The following is a 20,862-nucleotide window of genomic DNA, read 5'->3' as shown; positions in this document are numbered from 1 at the left end:
AAAAGCTTCCCTCATTTTCCGCGTATGGCGGGCTACCTCGGGGGGGGGGTTTGACTCGGCGTGGATACACCTGTGTGCGAGACCAGTGTCTGCCACCGCGGATGGCGAGGGATCTTATCGGGCCGGCACTGCCGCCCGGCTTCAAGGCCAGCGGGTCAGCGGAGGACGAGGAGCGGGACCCCAGCCCCGGTAAGCGGCGGCATGTCCCCTGCCCGCCAGGCCCTCCCACCCCGTCTCTGGCCAGGCCCAGTTCTCAGAGTACTGGTCCCGAGGCCCGGGAGGGCGGAGGAGTGGCGAGTGGGCGCGGCCCCACCCGAGCTAACGTTCCTTCCCAAGCGTGGCCGTGGGGCCTGTAGAAACGAGCTTTGGCCTGGTAATCATTATCACCAAGAAGTATTCGCATTTAGTTCTCGATGGGCTGGACGCTGTGCTAAACGATCGATGCACATTCAATGATTTAATACTCTTGGCCGCTGTATAAGGTAAAGATTATTATTTCGTGTTGCAAATGGGGACACTGAGGCCCAGGCTGTTGCGCATACCACACAGTTAGGTAAGTGGTGGAGCCCGACTTAGAGCGAAGCCCGTACTCCGAACCTCTGCGCCCTAGCCCCCGACCTGCCTTCCTAGCCTCTCGTCCTGTCCTGACACACACGGCTCAGAGCTCAAACCAATCCGAGTTTCTGCGCAGTTCTTCAATTCTCTAGGCTCCTTCGGCCCTCGCCCTACTCTTCTTGACGTACCTGACAAACTCCCACCTCATCCTTCAAGCCCTAACTTCAGTGTCACCTCAGTGAAGGCTTTCCACACTCTCCCAAGCGTTGTCACGCCCTCCTCTTTACCCACGGGTTTTTTGCCTACTTACTTACGTCACATATTTAATACACTGTTTTCGAATAACTCGCTGACATATCTGTCTCCGCCATTGCACTATAGTCTTCTAGCCTTAACACATAGCAGGCACCTCGTATTTGCCAAATAAATGCTTCTCAGACTCCTCCGTGATGAGTATCCATCTCCTTTCATGTTTGTACTAATTTGTAGCCTGGGACTGACTGAAGTTGGCAAAGAGCAAAGCTGGAAGAATAACTCTTCCATTTCTGAATCTAATTTGCATTCTTCGACTACCCAGAGGCCGTGTTTCCATCTAGAGATTTCTTTCCAAGTCTTGTTTCTGCTATAGCTGTTAAAAAGTTAGGCTTTTATTTTAGCAAGGAAGGTTCCATTCAACTAAGGTTGAAGAAAAGTGGGGTTAACCAAACTTTTTATGTAGCACACAGGTCTGAGATGGACCAATTTAATTTTATTTGAATACTCTGGAAAATTGAGTGCTGGGAAATGTCCTCTGAGATCATGTTAAAAACACGGGGGTGCAGATGTTTTCTCAAGACCAGTCTGCATACTCCAGACACTGCTTTGTGTAAGCTGAGTGGAGCCTGGGCTCTTTTGACTCTGACTTTATTCTCCTCATCTGCGGCAACCTTCACGCCACTCATCCCAGCCACATTTGCAGTCACACACTGGATCCTATTCCACCTCTGAAAATTTTTTTTTTTTTTTTTTTTGGGGCCGTACTGTGCAGCTTATAGGATCTTAGTCCCCTGAGCAGGGATTGAACCCGGGCCCTTGGCAGTGAGATCATGGAGTTCTAACCACTGGACCGCCAGAGAATTTCCCCATCTCAGAAAATTTAAATTCAGATCTTATTCTCAGCCAGAACCCCTTATTCATCCATCATTCTTACTCAGTTACTCTCATTACAATTTTTTTATTTTATTTTTTTGTTTTTAGTCTCATTGAGCCATGTGATCTCTGCCTCAGTCTGTTTTGGCCTTAAATTTCCTTTAATTACTTCTGTCCCCGCTCAACTTAGCCTCCATGGTCCGTCCATTCATGCCGTCTCTTGCCAGTGTTTTCAGCTGCCTTATCCCATTTAGTATTCTGTTAAACCCATCTAGCAAAAACTCAGCCCTGGATCAGTCCAGTCGTTCACCCCTGATGAGCCCACACCCAGGCTTCCAAGTGCTGCTAGAAGAAGCCTCACCCCTCCACAGGCTAATGCTGCTAAAAACTATAGTCTTCTCCCTGGCTGGGTCCACAGTTCTGCCCAGCCATCCTCAGACGTTTCCCCACGCAGGTCTCCTCCCCCATGATCAACCATGGCTTTTTAAAACCTTCTCTTTCTTCTTTACACTCTCTCTCCATCTACTTCACAGAAAAAGTAGATGCCATCTTAAGAGAACTTGCTCACTTTTCTTGGCACAGTACCTAAAAACTTTCCCAAACCTCTGCCCAACTCTTTCGTCTTCCCTTTGATTATAATGCAAGAGGGGAACTACCTCCTTCCAAGGCTAATCCTTCCATTTTTACTCGGAACCCCTTCCCTCACTAGTCCTGGGCACTCCTTGCCCTTAGCATTTAACCAGAACATTCAAATCGTTCCCATCTTCATGAAGACTACTCCACATCCCCCAGTAGCTACTCCTCTTTCTCTCTGACCAACTCTGGATCCTCCCCATTTTCTCCTTAACCCACTGCATTCTGGCTTCTGTTCTTGCCAATCCACGGAGACCACTCTCACCAATTTCACTGTGGAAGTAAATGAAGACCACCCACCAATCGTCTCAGCACCCTTTTGCTAAATTCAAGGCACCCTTTTCAGTCCTGACCTCGTTTGACCTCACAGCCACATTTCCTCCTGGTGATCCCTCCTCTCTTCTCTTGGTTCCAGCCACTCTGAACACATTTCTAGATGTGCCAGGCCCTTAGGCTTTAATTCTTTGCAGATGCTTTTCCCTCTGCCTGGGCCACTCTTCCTCCAATCCACACTCCCTTTGCCCTGCTAACTCAATCTCATCTTTTAGCCTCAGCCCAACCATCACGTTTGTTTGGGGTTTTTTAAAATTAATTTATTTATTTATTTTTGGCTGTGTTGGGTCCTCATTGCTGAGCCGGGGGGGCTACTCTTCATTGCGGTGCGCGGGCTTCTCATTGCAGTGGCTTCTCTTGTTGCGGAGCATGGTCTCTAGGCGCACGGGTTTCAGTAGTTGTGGCACGTGGGTTTAGTATTTGCGGCACACGGGCTCTAGAGCACAGGCTCAGTAGTTGTGGCGCACAGGCTCTAGAGCGCAGGCTCAGTAGTTGTGGCGCACGGGCTTAGTTGCTCCACGGCATGTGGGATCTTCCCGGACCAGGGCTTGAACCCTTGTCCCCTGCATTGGCAGGCAGATTCTTAACCACTGCACCACTGACGTCACTACCTACTCCCATCAAAAGACAGTTGGGGCTTCCCTGGTGGTGCAGTGGTTGAGAGTCCGCCTGCCGATGCAGGGAACACGGGTTCGTGCCCCGGTCCGGGAAGATCCCACATGCCACGGAGTAGCTGGGCCCGTGAGCCATGGCCGCTGAGCCTGCGCGGCTGGAGCCTGTGCTCCGCAACGGGAGAGGCCACAACAGTGAGAGGCCCACGTACCGCAAAAAAAAAAAAAAAAAAAAAGACAGTTGGATGCTCCTTATTGACATTTCCATGACTTAATCCGGTCACAGGATCAGCAAGCTTTTCCTGAACCAGATAGTAAATATTTTAGACTTTGCCAGTCAACAGGCAAAATCAAGATTATTTTAAAAATATGTATATAACAAGAGAGCAAAATAAATTTCCACAAATCTTTATTGTTGAAATTCAAAGTATAACAGTATAATTTTTTTGCAGTTTAAGTCTGCTAATGAGAAGAATGGAACTGCTTTGGAGGGAATAACGTTTGTTTAATTGGGGTTCAGAGTCAGTGTTTCCTATTATAATCGATCGCTGATCTATAATGAGATTTAATGTGCTTTATACTTAGTACTTCTTTTTGTATGCATAATTCTGTGTGATAGATATTACAAGGGAAACATATGGAATATATGACATAATCTATTTTCATGGAAGTTGTAATCTACTTGTAAAATTACCATTGCAGTAGAAGAGCTACCTTAATGACGCGCATCACTGCTTTAGGAAAGAGATGGAATAGTTCATTACAAATGCCTAAAACAATTTTTTGAGACATTTTATATAGTTTCGAAGTGATACCTATTAAAAAAAAAGTGAAGCTAGGGGGCTTCCCTGTTGGTGCAGTGGTTGAGGGTCCACCTGCCAATGCAGGGGACACGGGTTCAAGCCCTGGTCCGGGAAGATCCCACGTGCCGCAGAGCAACTAAGCCCGTGTGCCACAACGACTGAGCCTGCGCTCTAGAGCCCGTGAGCCACAGCTACTGAGCCCACGTGCCACAACTGCTTAAGCCCACACGCCTAGAGCCCATACTCTGCAACAAGAGAAGCCACTGCAACGAGGAGTAGCCCCCGCTCGCCACAACTAGAGAAAAGCCCGCGCACAGCAACAAAGACCCAGCGCAGCAAAAAAAAAAAAGAAAGAAAAAAAAGGAGCTAAAAAGCAAAAAAAACTTCTCTCTTTAATACTTAGGAGCAAGAGGAAGATGGAGAGAGCCAAGAGTGAAATGTAATCCCCTAGGCACTTTCATGTTAAACTATAACTGCCTAGAATTTTGAAGAAAGGGATATTTATGGAAGGTTGTATGCTCCCTTGCTATATTCTAAAAGGTGCTTTCTCTAGGAATTAGTAGTACATACAAAGATAAACCAGAAATCAGTAAAGGCATTATTCATTACGGTCAGAAGTCAGGTATAATCTCCACTTATAGTTGGGGAACATTTACAAACGAAGACATAACTGTTCTTCAGTCTTAAACAGCAGTTGGAGATATGAATTTTATCTTTTAATTCTTATTGTTTTCCTCTTTTTGCTCACTGATTGTTCTTTTTAGGCATGCCGTATTACCAGTTTAGCTTTTTTTAAAATATATAAATTTATTTATTTTTGTCTGCTTCGGGTCTTCGTCGCTGGGCGTGGGCTTTCTCTAGTGCAGCGAGTGGGGGCTGCTCTTCATTGCGGTGCGCAGGCCTCTCATTGCTGTGGCCTCTCTTGTTGAGGAGCACGGGCTCTAGGCATGTGGGCTCCAGAGCACGGGCTCAGCAGTTGTGACGCACGGGACCTAGAGCGCAGGTTCAGTAGTTGTGGTGCACGGGCTTAGTTGCTCCGTGGCATGTGGGATCTTCCCGGACGAGGACTCGAACCCGTGTCCCCTGCATTGGCAGGCAGATTCTTAACCACTGCGCCACCAGGGAAGCCCCAGTTTAGCATTTATTTTCTATAATTCCTTCCTTTATTTAATGATACATGGGAGAATGTAGAAAAAATGCATCCAGTTTTTTAAGTTGTTCTATGGTAATACAAGGAGCAATAGGAAAAAAATTTCAGAAATAGACCAGTGGTTCCAACACTGAGCCTGCTTTCTCCCCTGAGTTTTATATTAATATACTCAAGTACCACTGATCATACCACTGAAATTTCTAATGGGCATGTTAAACTGAAGGTGTGAAAAACAAGCTCTTAGCTCTTCCCCCAAACATGCTTCCCTCCTAGTCTTCTCCATATTAGAGAATAGCATTACCATCCTCCTGGCTAGCTTATCAGGCCAGAAACCTACGACATCCTCAGTTCCTTTTTGGCTCTCACTTCTCACATCCAAACCATTAGCAAATCCTGCTTCTTCAAAGCAGGTGCAAATCAAACCATTTCATATCAGCTTTCTAACTCATCTCCCCTACTCCTGATTCCCTATTGACCACAAGCTGAGTTTTTTGTTTTCGTTTTTGTTTTAATAAGAAAGCTAATTCAGATTATATCTCTCCAGACTCAAAACCTTGCAGGGACTGCGTGTTATAACTAAAATCCAAACTCAATTACCACAGCCTATGCTGTGGAGTGCCTGCTGTATGCCAGATATAGTGTTATATGCTTTTCAGGTATAATATGTATTCTTCACAACAGCCCTATGAGATTGGATCTACTGTTAACCTCACTTTACAGATTAAGAGAGTAACACAGGAAGGTTAAATGATATCCAGATCACACAGCTAGGAAGTGGCTGAGCTGGAATTCACAGCTGGAGTCTGGCCCCAAAGCATAGAGTGTGGCCCCTTTGAACCATCCAATTTTGTCTTGTCACTTTGCTTACTTTGCTCTAGCCACACAGGCCTTTTTGTCCCTCAAGCACATCAAGCTTGTTCTCTCCATAGGACTTTCACACTAGTGATTCCTCTATCTAGAATGTTCTTCCCTTAGATTGTTGCATGACCACTGTCATCATTTAAGTCTCCCTACAAATGTCTTCTCAGGGGAACCTTCCCTGACCTCTGTCTTTAAAATTACCCTCCCACGTATTCACAGTCACCTTTTTTTATTTGTTTCTTTTTTAAGTTGTTTCTCTAGAAGTACTTACTCAATAAATATTTGTTGAATGGATGGATGTTGACTTTGTTGAATGTTGTTTAATATAACGGTTAAGAGGTTCATATCCTAGCTCCACTATTTAGTTGTGTAAAATTGGGCAAGTTACTGTCTCTCTGCCTCAGTTTCCTCATCTGTAAGCTAGAAGTAATACTGCTTTCCTAATAAGGTTGTTGTCAGAATTAAATAGGGAAATGCATGTAAATCTCTTTTACGTTTTTGTTGTTATTAATACTGAAGGAATAGCATACCTGGGAAGCTCTTTGGAAAATCATATTTCCAGGCCCTACTCCAGGCCAACTAAGTCAGAATCTCTGGGGCAAGGGCCCAGGAATCTCTTTTTTAAAAATATTTTGGCAAGTCTGATAAACACCCAGGCTTGAGAACTATGTCAGTAGAGTTTTAGCATCACTGCTGAGGATCGCCATAGACAGTTGGGTCTGTGTGACATCATACAATGACATCATGCAATAATTTATAATTTTGCTAAGTCATGAAGTGAAAGCAGTTCACTATGGTGAGTGGGCACAGAACACCCTTACCTCTTCCTTGGCATCTGCATCCCAATGTGACCTCATTCTCCTCTGAATCTCTACTAGTAAGCAGGAGAATTTAGAGTGCCTCTACTTTTGTTTCTGCTTGGAAAATCATCTCAAACAGAAAGCTAACTGAGAAGTATGGTAATACCAATAAAGGTATTTTTAAGTGGTGATTCTTAGTCAGAAACCAGAATGGATAATTTTGATTTTTACCATGTTAGACTGTGGAATGGCAAATTTGTTGTTTGGTTAGCTCCGTGATAGAAATATTGTCTACCATACGCTGTCCATAAGGAAAAAACAAAATCATGAAACCATTTTGGCAGTTGCACCAAGCAAAATTGCAACCAATGCAAAAATTGCAAGATGACAGGCAAATTATGTGCTATTGCTATATTTATAAGTTTGGGTGTTAAAGCTTTTGTGGATCTCGTAGTTAACACTGTGTAAGACATGATTTCTGCCTTCCTGGAGTTGGAAAGACAAGCCCACTGTACACAACAGGAACAAATGAGATTAAAGTCCCTAATAAATGATAGCCAGCCAGTGCTGAGGATTTCAGAAAAGAAGGTGTGAAATGTCAGCTAGGGAGTTCATTGAAACAGTTGTGGCTACTTATGACATACACAAGACATCTTCTTTAGTTGCAGGACCAGCTCTGCCCCCTAATTATAAAAGCAGTAGTTCAAAGTCATCAGACAGCGACGAGGACAGTAGTTCTTTGTCTGAAGAAGGAAATCAGGAATCTGAAGAAGATGACACTGGTCCAACTGCAAGGTGAGTCACTTATTACATTAAATGGTAAACCAATCTTCCAATCTGGTGTACGCTGGCTAGAACAGAGAGCTAGTAAGGGGATATCATAACCTGCATTTATATAGCACAGGAAGAAATTACTTCATATGGCATTTCCTCATGAACTACCTTTCAGAAAGAAATTTATTGTAGTAGTATATAGCTCTGGAGATATCTAGAATTTCAATAAAAGTCTTATATAAAGGAATTTTCCTTAAGGTATTATTGAAGTGATTAAATATTCTAAATAAACCATACATCTTCTTTTTAAAATTATGTATGCAGGGAACTCCCTGGTGGTCCAGTACTTAGGACTCCATGCTTCCAATGCAGGGGGCACAGGTTCGATCCTGGTTGGGCAACTAAGATCCCACAAGCCACACAACCAAAAAAAAAGAATATGCTTTAAAAAAAAATTATGTATGCAGTATGTGCTTTTTGTTTAAGTAAATGAATGATTCCCTCTGACCTAGCCTTACTCACCACAGGTCGATGTAAATAAGTCAAATCTTTGTTTATTATTGGATAGCAAGGTCTTTTTTAAAGCATTTTAATGAGTAAGAGACAGAAGTAGCAACTTAAAGCCTTTACTTAAGTGAATTTAAAAACCAGTGCCATAAACTTTTTGCTCAAAAATATCTAGCAAGTAGAGTATTTGAAACTTCATTGAATGGACTCCTAAACAACACAGAAAATATAGAAAATTGATATTATTACTGCTGTAAAGAAGTAACCAATCTCTATTTTTAGACCATAAGTGAATTTCAAGAAAAGATTAGTATAAGATCTGTGGTAGATTTTTTTTCTTATTTGACAAGATTATTTTATTGTTTCAGTGTTTGTACAACTAGTTGAAGTTAATGTTCTTTTAAAAATGGAAATTTCTCTATGAAGAAAATTTTGACATACATGCATAAAATTACACTACTGTGTTTTCAGAAAACAGAGGAGAAATCAGGATGACGATGATGATGATGATGAAGGGTTTTTTGGACCAGCCCTTCCTCCTGGATTTAAAAAGCAGGATGATTCTCCTCCAAGGTGGTAATGTGTACTACTTCCTGCCAGTCTTTTCAAGTGTCCATTAATTCATTAAAGAGTTGTCTGAAATTGTTTTTTAACTTATGTGTTTATATAACATTTGAAATAAATTTGAAGTAAAAATAACTAATTTTAAAATTCATATAAGGAAAATAATTATTTACACGTTTATGACACTTTTATAATTCATAAAAAACTTCCACATCTCTTATTTGATACTCGCAAGAGCGTTCTGTGGCAGGCTGGGTGAAACATGACCCTTCTTCCCCATTTTTTTTTTAAACAAGTAAGGTTGCACACATAGTTAGTGGTACACCTGGGGCTGGAATCCTGGTGTTTGACTTCTGATTCAGACATCTTCTTAATTATTTATTGAAAGAATAGACAAATCCCTATGTACCAAGTTACACAGTTAACTTCACCGAACCTCAAATTTGTCATCTGTGGAATAAGATAGCAACACGTACCTTACAGAATTGTCGTGGTGATTGAGATTTCATATTTATATGCATATATATACATGTGTGATTCTTATATAGTGCCTGGCACAGAATAAACATATAGTAAATACTGATTCCTATCTTCTCGGAATTATAAAATATTTAACTGCTGAATATGAAATTGCACACCATATTGTTTATGATTCATAACATTGTATCCCAGTATGCAAGAACAAGTAGAAAAGGCTGTTGTACATTTTATATTCAGAATTATAATCATACTTGTCAGCTTCTAATTTTCATATAACTTTTGGGGAGTAACTGCCTCTGACTTCAACTCAAAAAACACTTTTTGTTGCGAATGTAGTCAGTTTCTGTAATGGCGTCAGCAAGTAAAGGGATGCTTATTGAAGAAAAGAAAGGAGAAATAAGAGGAATAGGCAGTCCACTGCTTGTTTTTGTATGGCCCCGAGCTAAGAATGATCTTTAGGGGGTCATTAAACTATAAAGATGAATATGCAACAAAGACCAAATGTGGCCCTCAGAGCCTAAAATTTCCTGTCTGGGTTTTTATGGGAAATTTGCTGACTGCTGGGAAATAACATTCCTTTCAAGAAAATAGATTATTAGATACATAGCGATTTCTTTCTATTTTGACAATAGTAAAATGTATGTTTGAAATAAACAGGTGGAAGCATATATTGGAGGCAAAACCTCATACACGTCCACAGCATGTGCTGTGGTTATGTTCCTTTACTATATTTTAAGATTTTATGTGTTAATGGTTTTATCCTTACAAATTCCCTGAGGCCAGAGAATTGAGCTGTAATTACATTTGTAGATCTGCTAAAAACTGTACTCAGAAAAAAACCCATACAGCACTTCCTTATACTTTATAAACGATAACTAATTTGATCTAACAATGCCACACTTCCGCATTTTTCATTTGCAAAATTGTTTTGGTTCATAGCAGTTTTATGAACCAAGGCAAGAGGTAATTAAGTGGCCAGGATCAGACCCCAAACCTTGTGACTCTAGTACTATTTTTGTCCTACCGGGAAACCTGTCTGTAAGACTCTAATTGAACATAGTGCAATCTGGAAAATTCAGCTTAGGGCATCAGTGCCATCTTGGTTGGTAACACTTGCACAGGGACATCTCTGGAAAAAAACAAAGAATGGAGAAACTTAACAGTATGAAAGAGAGTAGAAAATATCGTTCTTCTTTTGTTTTTTCCATACATAAAGTAGGACTTTTTAAAGCCTTTACTTAAGTGAATTTAAAAACCAGTGCCATAAACTTTTTGCTCAAAAATATCTAGCAAGTAGAGTATTTGAAACTTCATTGAATGGACTCTTAAACAACACAGAAAATATAGAAAATTGATATTATTACTGCTGATATTGAAAGCAGTAATAAAATATTGAAAGCAGAAAAAAATATTGAAAGCAGAAAAAAAGCAGAAAAAAATATTGAAAGCAGAAAAAAAATATTGAAAGCAGAAAAAAAGCAGAAAAAAATATTGAAAGCAGAAAAAAAGCAGAAAAATATTGAAAGCAGAAAAGCAGAAAGCAGAAAAGCAGAAAGCAGAAAAATATTGAAAGCAGAAAATTGATATAATACTGCTGATATTATTACTGCTGATATTCTTACTGCTGTAAAGAAGTAACCAATCTCTAGACTTTTCTTTAAAAAACTTTTTCTTTTTAAGGCCTAGAATTTAGGCAGCTTTCTCTTTTGAATGGATGTCTGTTCTCTCAGAATGTGGCAGTAGGGCAGCTAGAAAGAAGATGAACTTTGGCATCAGATAGACCAGGGTTCAAACTCCAGCTCTGCCACCTACTAGTTCATGTTGTCCTTGGGTGTTATTTTGCTCAGATAGAAAATGGAGTGACTTATACCAACCAGGGTTTTTTGAAGGAAACAGAAAAGTCCACTGGTTGAAACGTGGTTAGCATACTACCTTTTCCTTTATATACAGGTCTTAAATGAACAATTTTCCTTCTTATATGCTTCCACATCATTATTGGATTGTTAGGACGGTGTTTAGGTTTTTATACTGCCTTGGCACACATAACCATAAATTACCAACATCTGTTGTATGCATTTGCTACGTATGTCCTTAGAACCCAATTTATACTTAAGTAGTTCTGACTATAAATATAATGCCACTAAGGTATTTTTCAGTGGACGGTGAATATCAAAACTGAAAGCCAAGGCACAAAATGAAAAAGATCTTCACAGGCTTTAGTCCACATAAAAGTCCACATAATAAGGACTTTTTTTTTAAGTTATTATTTTTATTTAACATAGTTCTTTTAGGAAGTGGGTATACACCATTGGCACAAAGATTGAGAATTACTGGTTTCGCATCTAATCGTTGACTAACAAATAGAAAGTTAAAATACAAAAAATTAGATTTTTATTTATATGATACTCAGTGAAAAAATACTAGGTTATAGAGTAAAAATAATATGTTGAATAAGATTCTCATTTTCAACATTTGTTATTATCTGGCTTTTTATTATTTGTGTGAGCTTTTATTCTGAAAGCTGACTTTTTAAAGTCAGGGAGAATGATAAAGGTACATTTTATTTTTCAGGCCTATAATAGGTCCTGCATTACCACCTGGTTTTCTTAAATCTGCACAGAAAAGTGACAAAGGCAGAGATGATCCAAGACAAGTATCATCGTATTTCAACTCTGAGGTTTGGAACTTTTTCTATTAAAGAATAAGATGTAAGAAACTCAAGACTTTACATAGGAATAACTACAATCATTTGACTCAATCATATTCAAACTAATTTAGGATTGTATCTAGGTAGATGAAATCAAAAGCTGTCATAGACCTGAGATTCTGTTAGAAAAATAACAAGGCAAATTACATGTGACAGGGTGTTACCTATTCATGCTTCTCATCCTTGAAGGGAAGCTTTAAAGTACTAGAAACTAGAACATGATGCAAAGTTTAAAGAATCACTGTGATTTGATCCAGAAGAGAACAAGCTAAGAAAATTTTTAATAGTGAAATAATTATTATAAAATATTGAAATTAACTTTCTCCTACCCAGCTCTCATACCATTGTATAACAAGGGAACTAGTGGATACATGATGTTTTGAAAAGAAAGAACAAGTAATTTTGGAGTCAAGGAGGAAGCCTATATTCTTACAGAGGGCCAGTCCTTAACAAAAGCTGAGATTTGCAGAATACTTTATAATTTGTAATGCATTTTTCCCATATATGCATTTTCAGCTTCTCCAAAACCTTATGAAATAGTCATGATCTGTATCTTAGAGATGCTAAAAGCCAGAGAAATTGGGTAACTTAACTCCAAATCACAATTTCTACTTATCAAAAGTCAAAGCTCAAACCCAGTTCTTAGGATTTTATATCACCTGTTCAGTCTGCTAATCTGCAGTGATTAATTCATGCTGAAGATTAGCAGACTGAACAGGTGGTAATAAATTCAAATACTCCTGTGCATCTCCACTGAGAATTCAGCAATTCCACTGAAGTTGTTACTAAAGGAAATATATAATGCAGTGGTTAAGCTCATGAACTCCAGAGTCATTTACTCATTCTCACACCTACAGTGTGTCAGGCCCTTAGAGAAATCAGTCTGACAACAAATTCTGTTGTTCTCGCCTTCAAAAACATCCAGAATCCAGCCACTTCTGCTGCTACCCTGATCCCAGTCAACATCATATTTCACCTCTTTCATTGGTCTTCATGTCTTAGCCTTTGTTCCTCCACTACCTCTTCTCAACACAGCAGCTAGAGTGGCCCAGATAAAATAAAGTCAGATCATGTCATTGATGCTCAGAACCATCAATTTGCTCCTCCTCTGTCTGCATACAAGCCAAAGTCCTTACAGGGCCCTCTATAATCTGTCCTCCATTAGCTCCCTGATTTCTCTCTAATTTTGATCTGACCACACTGAGCTCCTTTCTCCTTAAATATGACAGGCTCCTACTCCTGAGCCTTGATACTTGCTAGCCAAGTCTCTCCAAAATGGTTTTCCCCTAGATACTTATGTTGGCTTGCTTACCATCAGCTAGAGTGCTTTTAGCTGCTAATAACAAAAAATCCAACTCACAATGAAATGTAGTCTTAACCTTGTTAGTTAACAAATTGGTTGTTTATATAATTTCCTGGGTGGTCTGTAATCTGTATTCCCCAAATAAGAAAAATGTGTTTCATACCTAAGAAGAGGTCTAGAGGAAGGGTCATTCCAGGGTTGGTAAATTCAACAGACTAATGAGATCATCCAGGGCCCAGTTTTTTATGTCTTCTCTATCATTTACAGTATGTTAATTCCTCTTAGGCTGACCAAGTGCTGAGATTAACATGCAGATGACAGTGTCCAGACATAGTGTCCCTAACCTGTGCCCCCTTTTTAGAGAGAGGAAAACCTTTCCAGGTTTCCTGTAGACCTCTCCTCACATTTCTTTGGCCAAAATTGAATCATATGCCATGCTCAAGCCAATCAGTTGGCCAAGAGAAATGAGACCAAAGTGATTGGCTTAGAATTATCAGCATTTTTACCCAGGAATTAGAGAAGGTCCCAGTTTCCTGAGAAGCATGTGGTTCCAAAGAAAATGAACAAAACAAATAAAACACAGGGTTCTCTTAGCAATAGAGTAGTTACTGGTTGGAGCTGTTACAATCCCTATCTGAAAGACAAACCAAGGCCTAGAAAGATTAAATAATATGCTTGACAATCTTGAGAAAGAAAAACAGAGCTGGAGGAATCAGGCTCCAGACTTCAGACTATACTACAAAGCTACAGTAATCAAGACAGTATGGTACTGGCACAAAAACAGAAATATAGATCAATGGAACAGGAGAGAAAACCCAGAGATAAACCCACACACATATGGTCACCTTATTTCTGATACAGGTGGCAAGGATATACAGTGGAGAAAAGACACCCTCTTCAATAAGTGCTGTTGGCAAAACTGGACAGCTACATGTAAAAGAATGAAATTAGAACACTCACTAACACCATACACAAAAACAAACTCAAAATGAGTTAAAGACCTAAATGTAAGGCCAGACAGTATAAAATTCTTAGAGGAAAACATAGGCAGAACACTCTATGATATAAATCACAGCAAGATCCTTTTTGACCCACCTCTTAGAGAAATGGAAATGAAGACAAAAATAAACAAATGGGACCTAATGAAACTTCAAAGCTTTTGCACAGCAAAGGAAACCATAAAGAAGACAAAGACAACCCTCAGAATGGGAGAAAATATTTGCAAACGAAGCAACAGACAAAGGATTAATCTCCAAAATTTACAAGCAGCTCATGCAGCTCAGTATCAAAAAAACAAACAACCCAATCCAAAAATGAGCAGGAGACCTAAATAGACATTTCTCCAAAGAAGATATACAGATTGCCAGCAAACACATGAAAGAATGTTCAACATCACTAATCATTTGAGAAATGCAAATCAAAACTGCAATGAGGTATTACCTCACAACAGTCAGAATGGCCATCATCAAAAAATCTACAAACAATAAATGCTGGAGAGGGTGTGGAGAAAAGGGAACCTTCTTGCACTGCTGGGGGGAATGTAAATTGATACAGCCATTATGGAGAACAGTATGGAGGTTCCTTAAAAAACTAAAAATGGAACTACCATATGACCCAGCAATCCCACTACTGGGCATATACCCTGAGAAAACCATAATTCAGAAAGAGTCACATACCACAATGTTCACTGCAGCTCTATTTACAATAGCCAGGACATGGAAGCAACCTAAGTGTCCATCAACAGATGAATGGATAAAGAAGATGTGGCACATATATACAATGGAATATTACTCAGCCATAAAAAGAAATGAATTTGAGTTATTTGTAGTGAGGTGTAGTGAGTTATTTGTAGTGAGTGTGGCACATATATACAATGGAATATTACTCAGCCATAAAAAGAAATGAAATTGAGTTATTTGTAGTGAGGAAATGAAATTGAGTTATTTGTATTTTTAACATCTTTATTGGAGTATAATTGCTTTACAATGGTGTGTTAGTTTCTCCTTTATAACAAAATGAATCAGCTATACATATACACATATCCACATATCTCCTCCCTCTTGCGTCTCCCTCCCACCCTCTCTATCCCACCCCTCTAGGTGGTCACAAAGCACCGAGCTCATCTCCCTGTGCTATGCCGCTGCTTCCCACCATCTGTTTTACAGTTGGTAGTGTGTATATGTCCATGCCACTCTCTCACTTCGTCCCAGCTTACCCTTCCCCGTCCCCGTGTCCTCAAGTCCATTCTCTACGTCTGCGTCTTTATTCCTGTCCTGCCCCTAGGTTCTTCAGGACCTTTTTTTTTTTTTTTTTTTAAGATTCCATATATATGTGTTAGCATACGGTATTTGTTTTTCTCTTTCTGACTTACTTCACTCTGTATGACAGTCTTTAGATCCAGCCACGTCTCTACAAATGACCCAATTGTGTTCCTTTTTATGGCTGAGTAATATTCCATTGTATACGTGTACCACGTCTTCTTTATCCATTCGTCTGTCGATGGGCATTTAGGTTGCTTCCATGACCTGGCTATTGTAAATAGTGCTGCAATGAACATTGGGGTGCATGTGTCTTTTTGAATTATGGTTTTCTCAGGGTATATGCCCAGTAGTGGGATTGCTGGGTCATATGGTAATTCTATTTTTAGTTTTTTAAGGAACCTCCATACTGTTCTCCATAGTGGCTGTATCAATTTCCATTCCCACCAACAGTGCAAGAGGGTTCCCTTTTCTCCACACCCTCTCCAGCATTTGTTGTTTGTAGATTTTCTGATGATGCCCATTCTAGCTGGTGTGAGGTGATACTTCATTGTAGTTTTGATTTGCATTTCTCTAATAATTAGTGATGCTGAGTAGCTTTTCATGTGCTTCTTGGCCATCTGTATGTCTTCTTTGGAGAAAGAAGAGGCTATTTAGGTCTTCTTCTATTTAGGTCTTCTCCCCATTTTTGGATTGGGTTGTTTGTTTTTTTAATATGAGCTGCATGAGCTGTTTATATATTTTGGAGATTAATCCTTTGTCTGTTGATTCGTTTGCCAATATTTTCCCCCATTCTGAGGGTTGTCTTTTCGTCTTGTTTATGGTTTCCTTTGCTGTGCAAAAGCTTTGAAGTTTCATTAGGTCCCATTTGTTTATTTTTGTTTTTATTTCCATGACTCTAGGAGGTGGCTCAAAAAAGATCTTGCTGTGATTTATGTCAAAGAGTGTTCTTCCTGTGTTTTCCTCTATGAGTTTTATAGTGTCCAGTCTTACATTTAGGTCTCTAATCCATTTTGAGTTTATTTTTGTGTATGGTGTTAGAGAGTGTTCTAATTTCATTCTTTTACATGTAGCTGTCCAGTTTTCCCAGCACCATTTATTGAAGAGACTGTCTTTTCTCCATTGTATATCCTTGCCTCCTTTGTCATAGATTAGTTGACCATAGGTGCGTGGGTTTATCTCTGGGCTTTCTATCTTGTTCTATGTTTCTGTTTTTGTGCCAGTACCATATTGTCTTGATTACTGTAGCTTTGTATTATAGTCTGAAGTCAGGGAGTCTGATTCCTCCAGCTCCGTTTTTTTCCCTCAAGACTGCTTTGGCTATTAGGGGTCTTTTGTGTCTGACAAGGACTGTTTTAAACCCAAGTGCATATAGCATCTAACACAGTCTTACATGAAAACCCTTTAATAAAATGATTTACTAATAGGACTTCCCTGGTGGCTCAGTGGTTAAGAATCCACCTGCCAATGCAGGGGACATGGGTTCGAGCCCTGGTCCAGGAAGATCCCACATGCCACAGAGCAACTAAGCCCATATGCCACAACTACTGCGCCTGCATTCTAGAACCCGTGTGCACCGCAACTACTGAGCCCATGTGCTGCAACTACTGAAGCCCGCATGCCTAGATCCCGTGCTCCGCAACAGGAGAAGCCACCTCAATGAGAAGCCCACGCACCGCAACGAGGAGTAGCCCCCCCGCTAGCTACAACTAGAGAAAGCCCACACACAGCATTGAAGACCCAACACAGCCAAAAAAAAAAAAAAAATTAAAATCACTGTTCTTTAAAAAAATTAACTTAAAAAAATGATTTACTAAGAACTACTTGAATTCAATTATTGCAATACTATTGTGTCTTTGGGGTAATGAGAGAAATACTTTGGGAACCAAATTAACTCGTTCGGGCCAGTATTTTGTAAGGCTTTGCACAGCATTTCTGTTTCAGTGGACTGTCCTAAATCATGAAGGCTGATACAGCTTCCAAGAATGTCTTATTTGTGTGCATCTTATTCCAAAGAGCTCTTTCTGTACCAGGAAAGAAAATGGTTTCAACTTGTGTCATCTCTGATGAATCATTAATAATTCTCTGGAATATTACAGAGAAATTGTGAGACCACATCTATGTCCATCAGGAAGAGGACTGAGATGAGTTAATGAGCTCTGCCGTGGACATAGGGAAGAGGTGAGACAGTCCACAGCCCCTGGATTTGTCATTTTTGTATGGTGCACTTAAGAAAGGCTCAGGAAAGGTGCTCAGTGATTAGCCAGCAACACAGTGTTTGCTTTTTGTTCTGTTTCTAGGTTATCAGTCACAGTTAAATTTTAAGTAATTTAGGATCATTTTCTTATTTCAGAAGGAAACAGGTAGCAGTGAAGAGGAGGACATTATTGGGCCGATGCCTGCCAAAGGACCAGTTAACTCTAGTGTTACGACAGAGTTTGAAAAAAGGGCCCAGAGAATGAAAGAAAAACTGACTAAAGGAGACGATGTAAGTTTTAAATACATAGTACACTTTTCTCTGAGAAATTGACCAAATATATTAAAAAATCTCAATTTTAAAAACGGACATTAAAAAAATGTATATGTACATGTGTAAGTGTATAAAAATTTAGGCTCTAGGTAATTCAGAAGCTATAAAAGGAAAAGGGTAGAAATTTTGCCTACTTAAAAATTTCTGTATGGCAAAAGATAACATTAAGTCAAAGGAACAATAAATTAAATAAAAGTATTCATAACATATATGACCAAAAAAAATAGTCTATTAAATCCTTTCTCTTAAAGTCTGTTAAATAACTTTCAAGCCTCAGTTGAGAAGCATAGTCACTTATACAGTATTCTACACATATACACACACATGTGCACACACGCACACATATACACATTTTCCAAGGCTACTTTTTTTTTTTTTTTACTTTTTATTTCTCTTAAAGGATTCATCTAAAACAATTACAAGAGACTCTTGGATGACTGAGCTTCCTCCGGAGCTGAAAAACTTTGGTCTTGGGCCTAGAACTTTCAAGAGAAGAGCTGATGACAAATCTGGAGATCGATCAGTCTGGACAGATATGCCAGCTGACAGGGAAAGGAAAGCTAAGGTAAGAGGGTTTGTTTGTTCCTGTATTTTTGTCCATGTTGACTCTATGTTGAAAAAATAGGAGGCAGAATTATTTAAGAGTACTGTTTTTAAAATTATGATTCCAAAGGGAAAAGATTTCCCCTGAAGGAAAGTTAAAAGAAAGTGATGCCAGTTGCTTCCTGTGTATTTACTTACTATTTCCCAATAAATTGTCTCATCTAAATCTCAAGAGAACCTGGAGACATAGGTTTACTGACCTCATTTTATGAAGGGAGACACTATCCTCTATGAGGTCACCTTTTCTGGAATTAAATGCTGGTAAGTCATGAACAGTAATTCCCTTCTAGACCTTTCTGACTCCAAATCCCCTGGTCTTTATACATCATACTATCCATGAAAATTTCTTTTAAAATACCTTGAACAAGCCAAGGCACAGATTAACCTAGCAAGTTAAGTGATACACAGGGACTCTCTGAAAATAACAGTAGCTCAAGTGCAGTAAACTTCATATTACTGTCAAGATAGGCAAAAAGCCCTTTCATTAATATATTGAATAATTTAAAAATACCCACAAAAGTATGCATAAAATATTATTGTTAGATTTTCTTTTCTTGGATCTCTCCATTTATTATGAAATATTCCATTGTAAGTTAGGGGTCCAACCAGTGTCCTCAGCACTAACTCCTTAAATTCACTCCATCCCAAAGTTTCAGTTTCCTTGAGATGTCCCATTCCAATCTTAAATGCTTGACTAATTGGCATCTTATGATTATAGCTTTATCAGTTCTGACTTAAATTCACTCCCCTAACTCTGTTTATCTTGTTCATCAGTACCTAGAATTATGAGGATTTCCATCTTCATTCTATAACTGTAAATTGAATATCTCCTCTGCCAGGTATTCTGTTTGGTCACGGGTAATAGAAAAAGCTCCGTATGGCACTTTCATTTTAGTGGAGAATTGGTTGTGAAATAGTGTCATTCTTAACATGTGGATGATATGTGGCAATCTCCACATTTTAGCAGAATATGTGGCAAAATCATAAGTTCTCCTTTGCCCAGAGGATTCAAGGAAATCTGAGAGTTGTAACAGAAAGGTGAGGTGAACCAACACACCTGAGGGCAGAAGAGACAACAGAAGATACGGTATAGAAGCGAGCCACACACCGTGAATGACTAGTGTTGGAAGGCCTGTCTGCTCTTTCTTAACTGGTCTTCTATAAAAATAACATACTGACGCTTTTTATAATTTAGCCTTTAAGATTGTCTCCAAAAAGACATTTAATCCCCTTGCTTACGTGGACTTTTTATTTGTGCTTTTTTCAGTCCTTGTGTTCCTCATTGTAAGTGAGTAGATGTCTAGCCTACAGCCAGATATGCAGGGAGTCTTCCTCAAAGAAAAATACCACAGAAAAACGGAACAAACAGAAACTAGCCAGTATAATTTGAACTCAGGTGATTTTAGGCCCTATGACTGAGTTCTTTAGATCTGGTCATTCTTTTCAGGGCTGAAAGTGTTTTGTTCTGTGTTTACAACAGACTCCCAAAGGGATGACTAATACCCCTTAAATTTTATGTGACACTGTATTACAGCATATAATACCACATACTTATATTTGTGGTACAAATTATATAGTGTCACAGAGCTGTCCTATATAAAGGTCATGACTAATTTTTGATTTTTGTAACAGATCTTAGTCAAGTTTCCTTTTTTATCTCTCTCCAAATTACCTTTTTGTAGATTTTCTCCACCACTTCATCTTACTTTTTTATATTTGATTCCCCAGCATTCATCTCTCATACCGCTAATGTTCGCACATTCACTTAACCAACATGCCCAAATGAAGTAAGATTTCTTTTTAGAAAGAAATGGCAGTGTTATGCATAAATTAATTGAATAAGATCTGTTATGTTCTCTTTTCCCAGTCTTGACTAGATTTACTAACTCTTAACTGGTCAGGTTTTCACCTCCATCTTATCAGAACATCATTTTTTCTCTTAATATTTACAAGTAAAAGAATCTTTCTGGGGAAATTTTTATGGAAAAAGAAGAGATGAGCTACTCGTATGTTTTTTAACATACTTTATTTATTAAGTACAATGTTGTTTTAGTCCATCATTAAGGTAAAAATGGTGTGGGGACCTCCTTGGCTTTCTTAAGCAAACAGCAACAGTATAAAAACATGCTTTGTGGAAAGTGGTTTTCAGTTGATTTTATATGGGCCTTCTTCTTTCCTGGCTGGGACTATATTCTCCAGAATACTTTTTTTCCCTAACTAAAATTTATTGGAAATTTACCTAAGTATTTCATTTGCGTGTGT

At 39.2% G+C, this 20,862-nt stretch overlaps 1 protein-coding gene across 2 annotated transcripts in view; it reads left to right on the top strand.

Moving 5' to 3' along the window:
* Positions 1-6: 6 nt before the first annotated feature.
* Positions 7-20,862, top strand: part of GPALPP1 (GPALPP motifs containing 1) — a 34,720-nt gene continuing 13,864 nt past the window's right edge. For both annotated transcript variants that reach the window (XM_059995481.1, XM_059995480.1), the window contains exons 1-6: positions 7-189; positions 7,537-7,669; positions 8,627-8,728; positions 11,771-11,876; positions 17,821-17,955; positions 18,398-18,562. In XM_059995481.1, coding sequence (XP_059851464.1) covers positions 102-189; positions 7,537-7,669; positions 8,627-8,728; positions 11,771-11,876; positions 17,821-17,955; positions 18,398-18,562 — 729 coding nt within the window. In that variant the 5' untranslated portion in view covers positions 7-101. The remainder of the gene's footprint in view (positions 190-7,536; positions 7,670-8,626; positions 8,729-11,770; positions 11,877-17,820; positions 17,956-18,397; positions 18,563-20,862) is intronic.

The sequence above is a fragment of the Delphinus delphis genome, chromosome 18 (genome assembly GCF_949987515.2).
Source record: "Delphinus delphis chromosome 18, mDelDel1.2, whole genome shotgun sequence".
NCBI lineage: Eukaryota > Metazoa > Chordata > Mammalia > Artiodactyla > Delphinidae > Delphinus > Delphinus delphis.
Note: the sequence above shows the minus strand (reverse complement) of the source record. Positions and strands in the feature narration are given on the sequence as shown.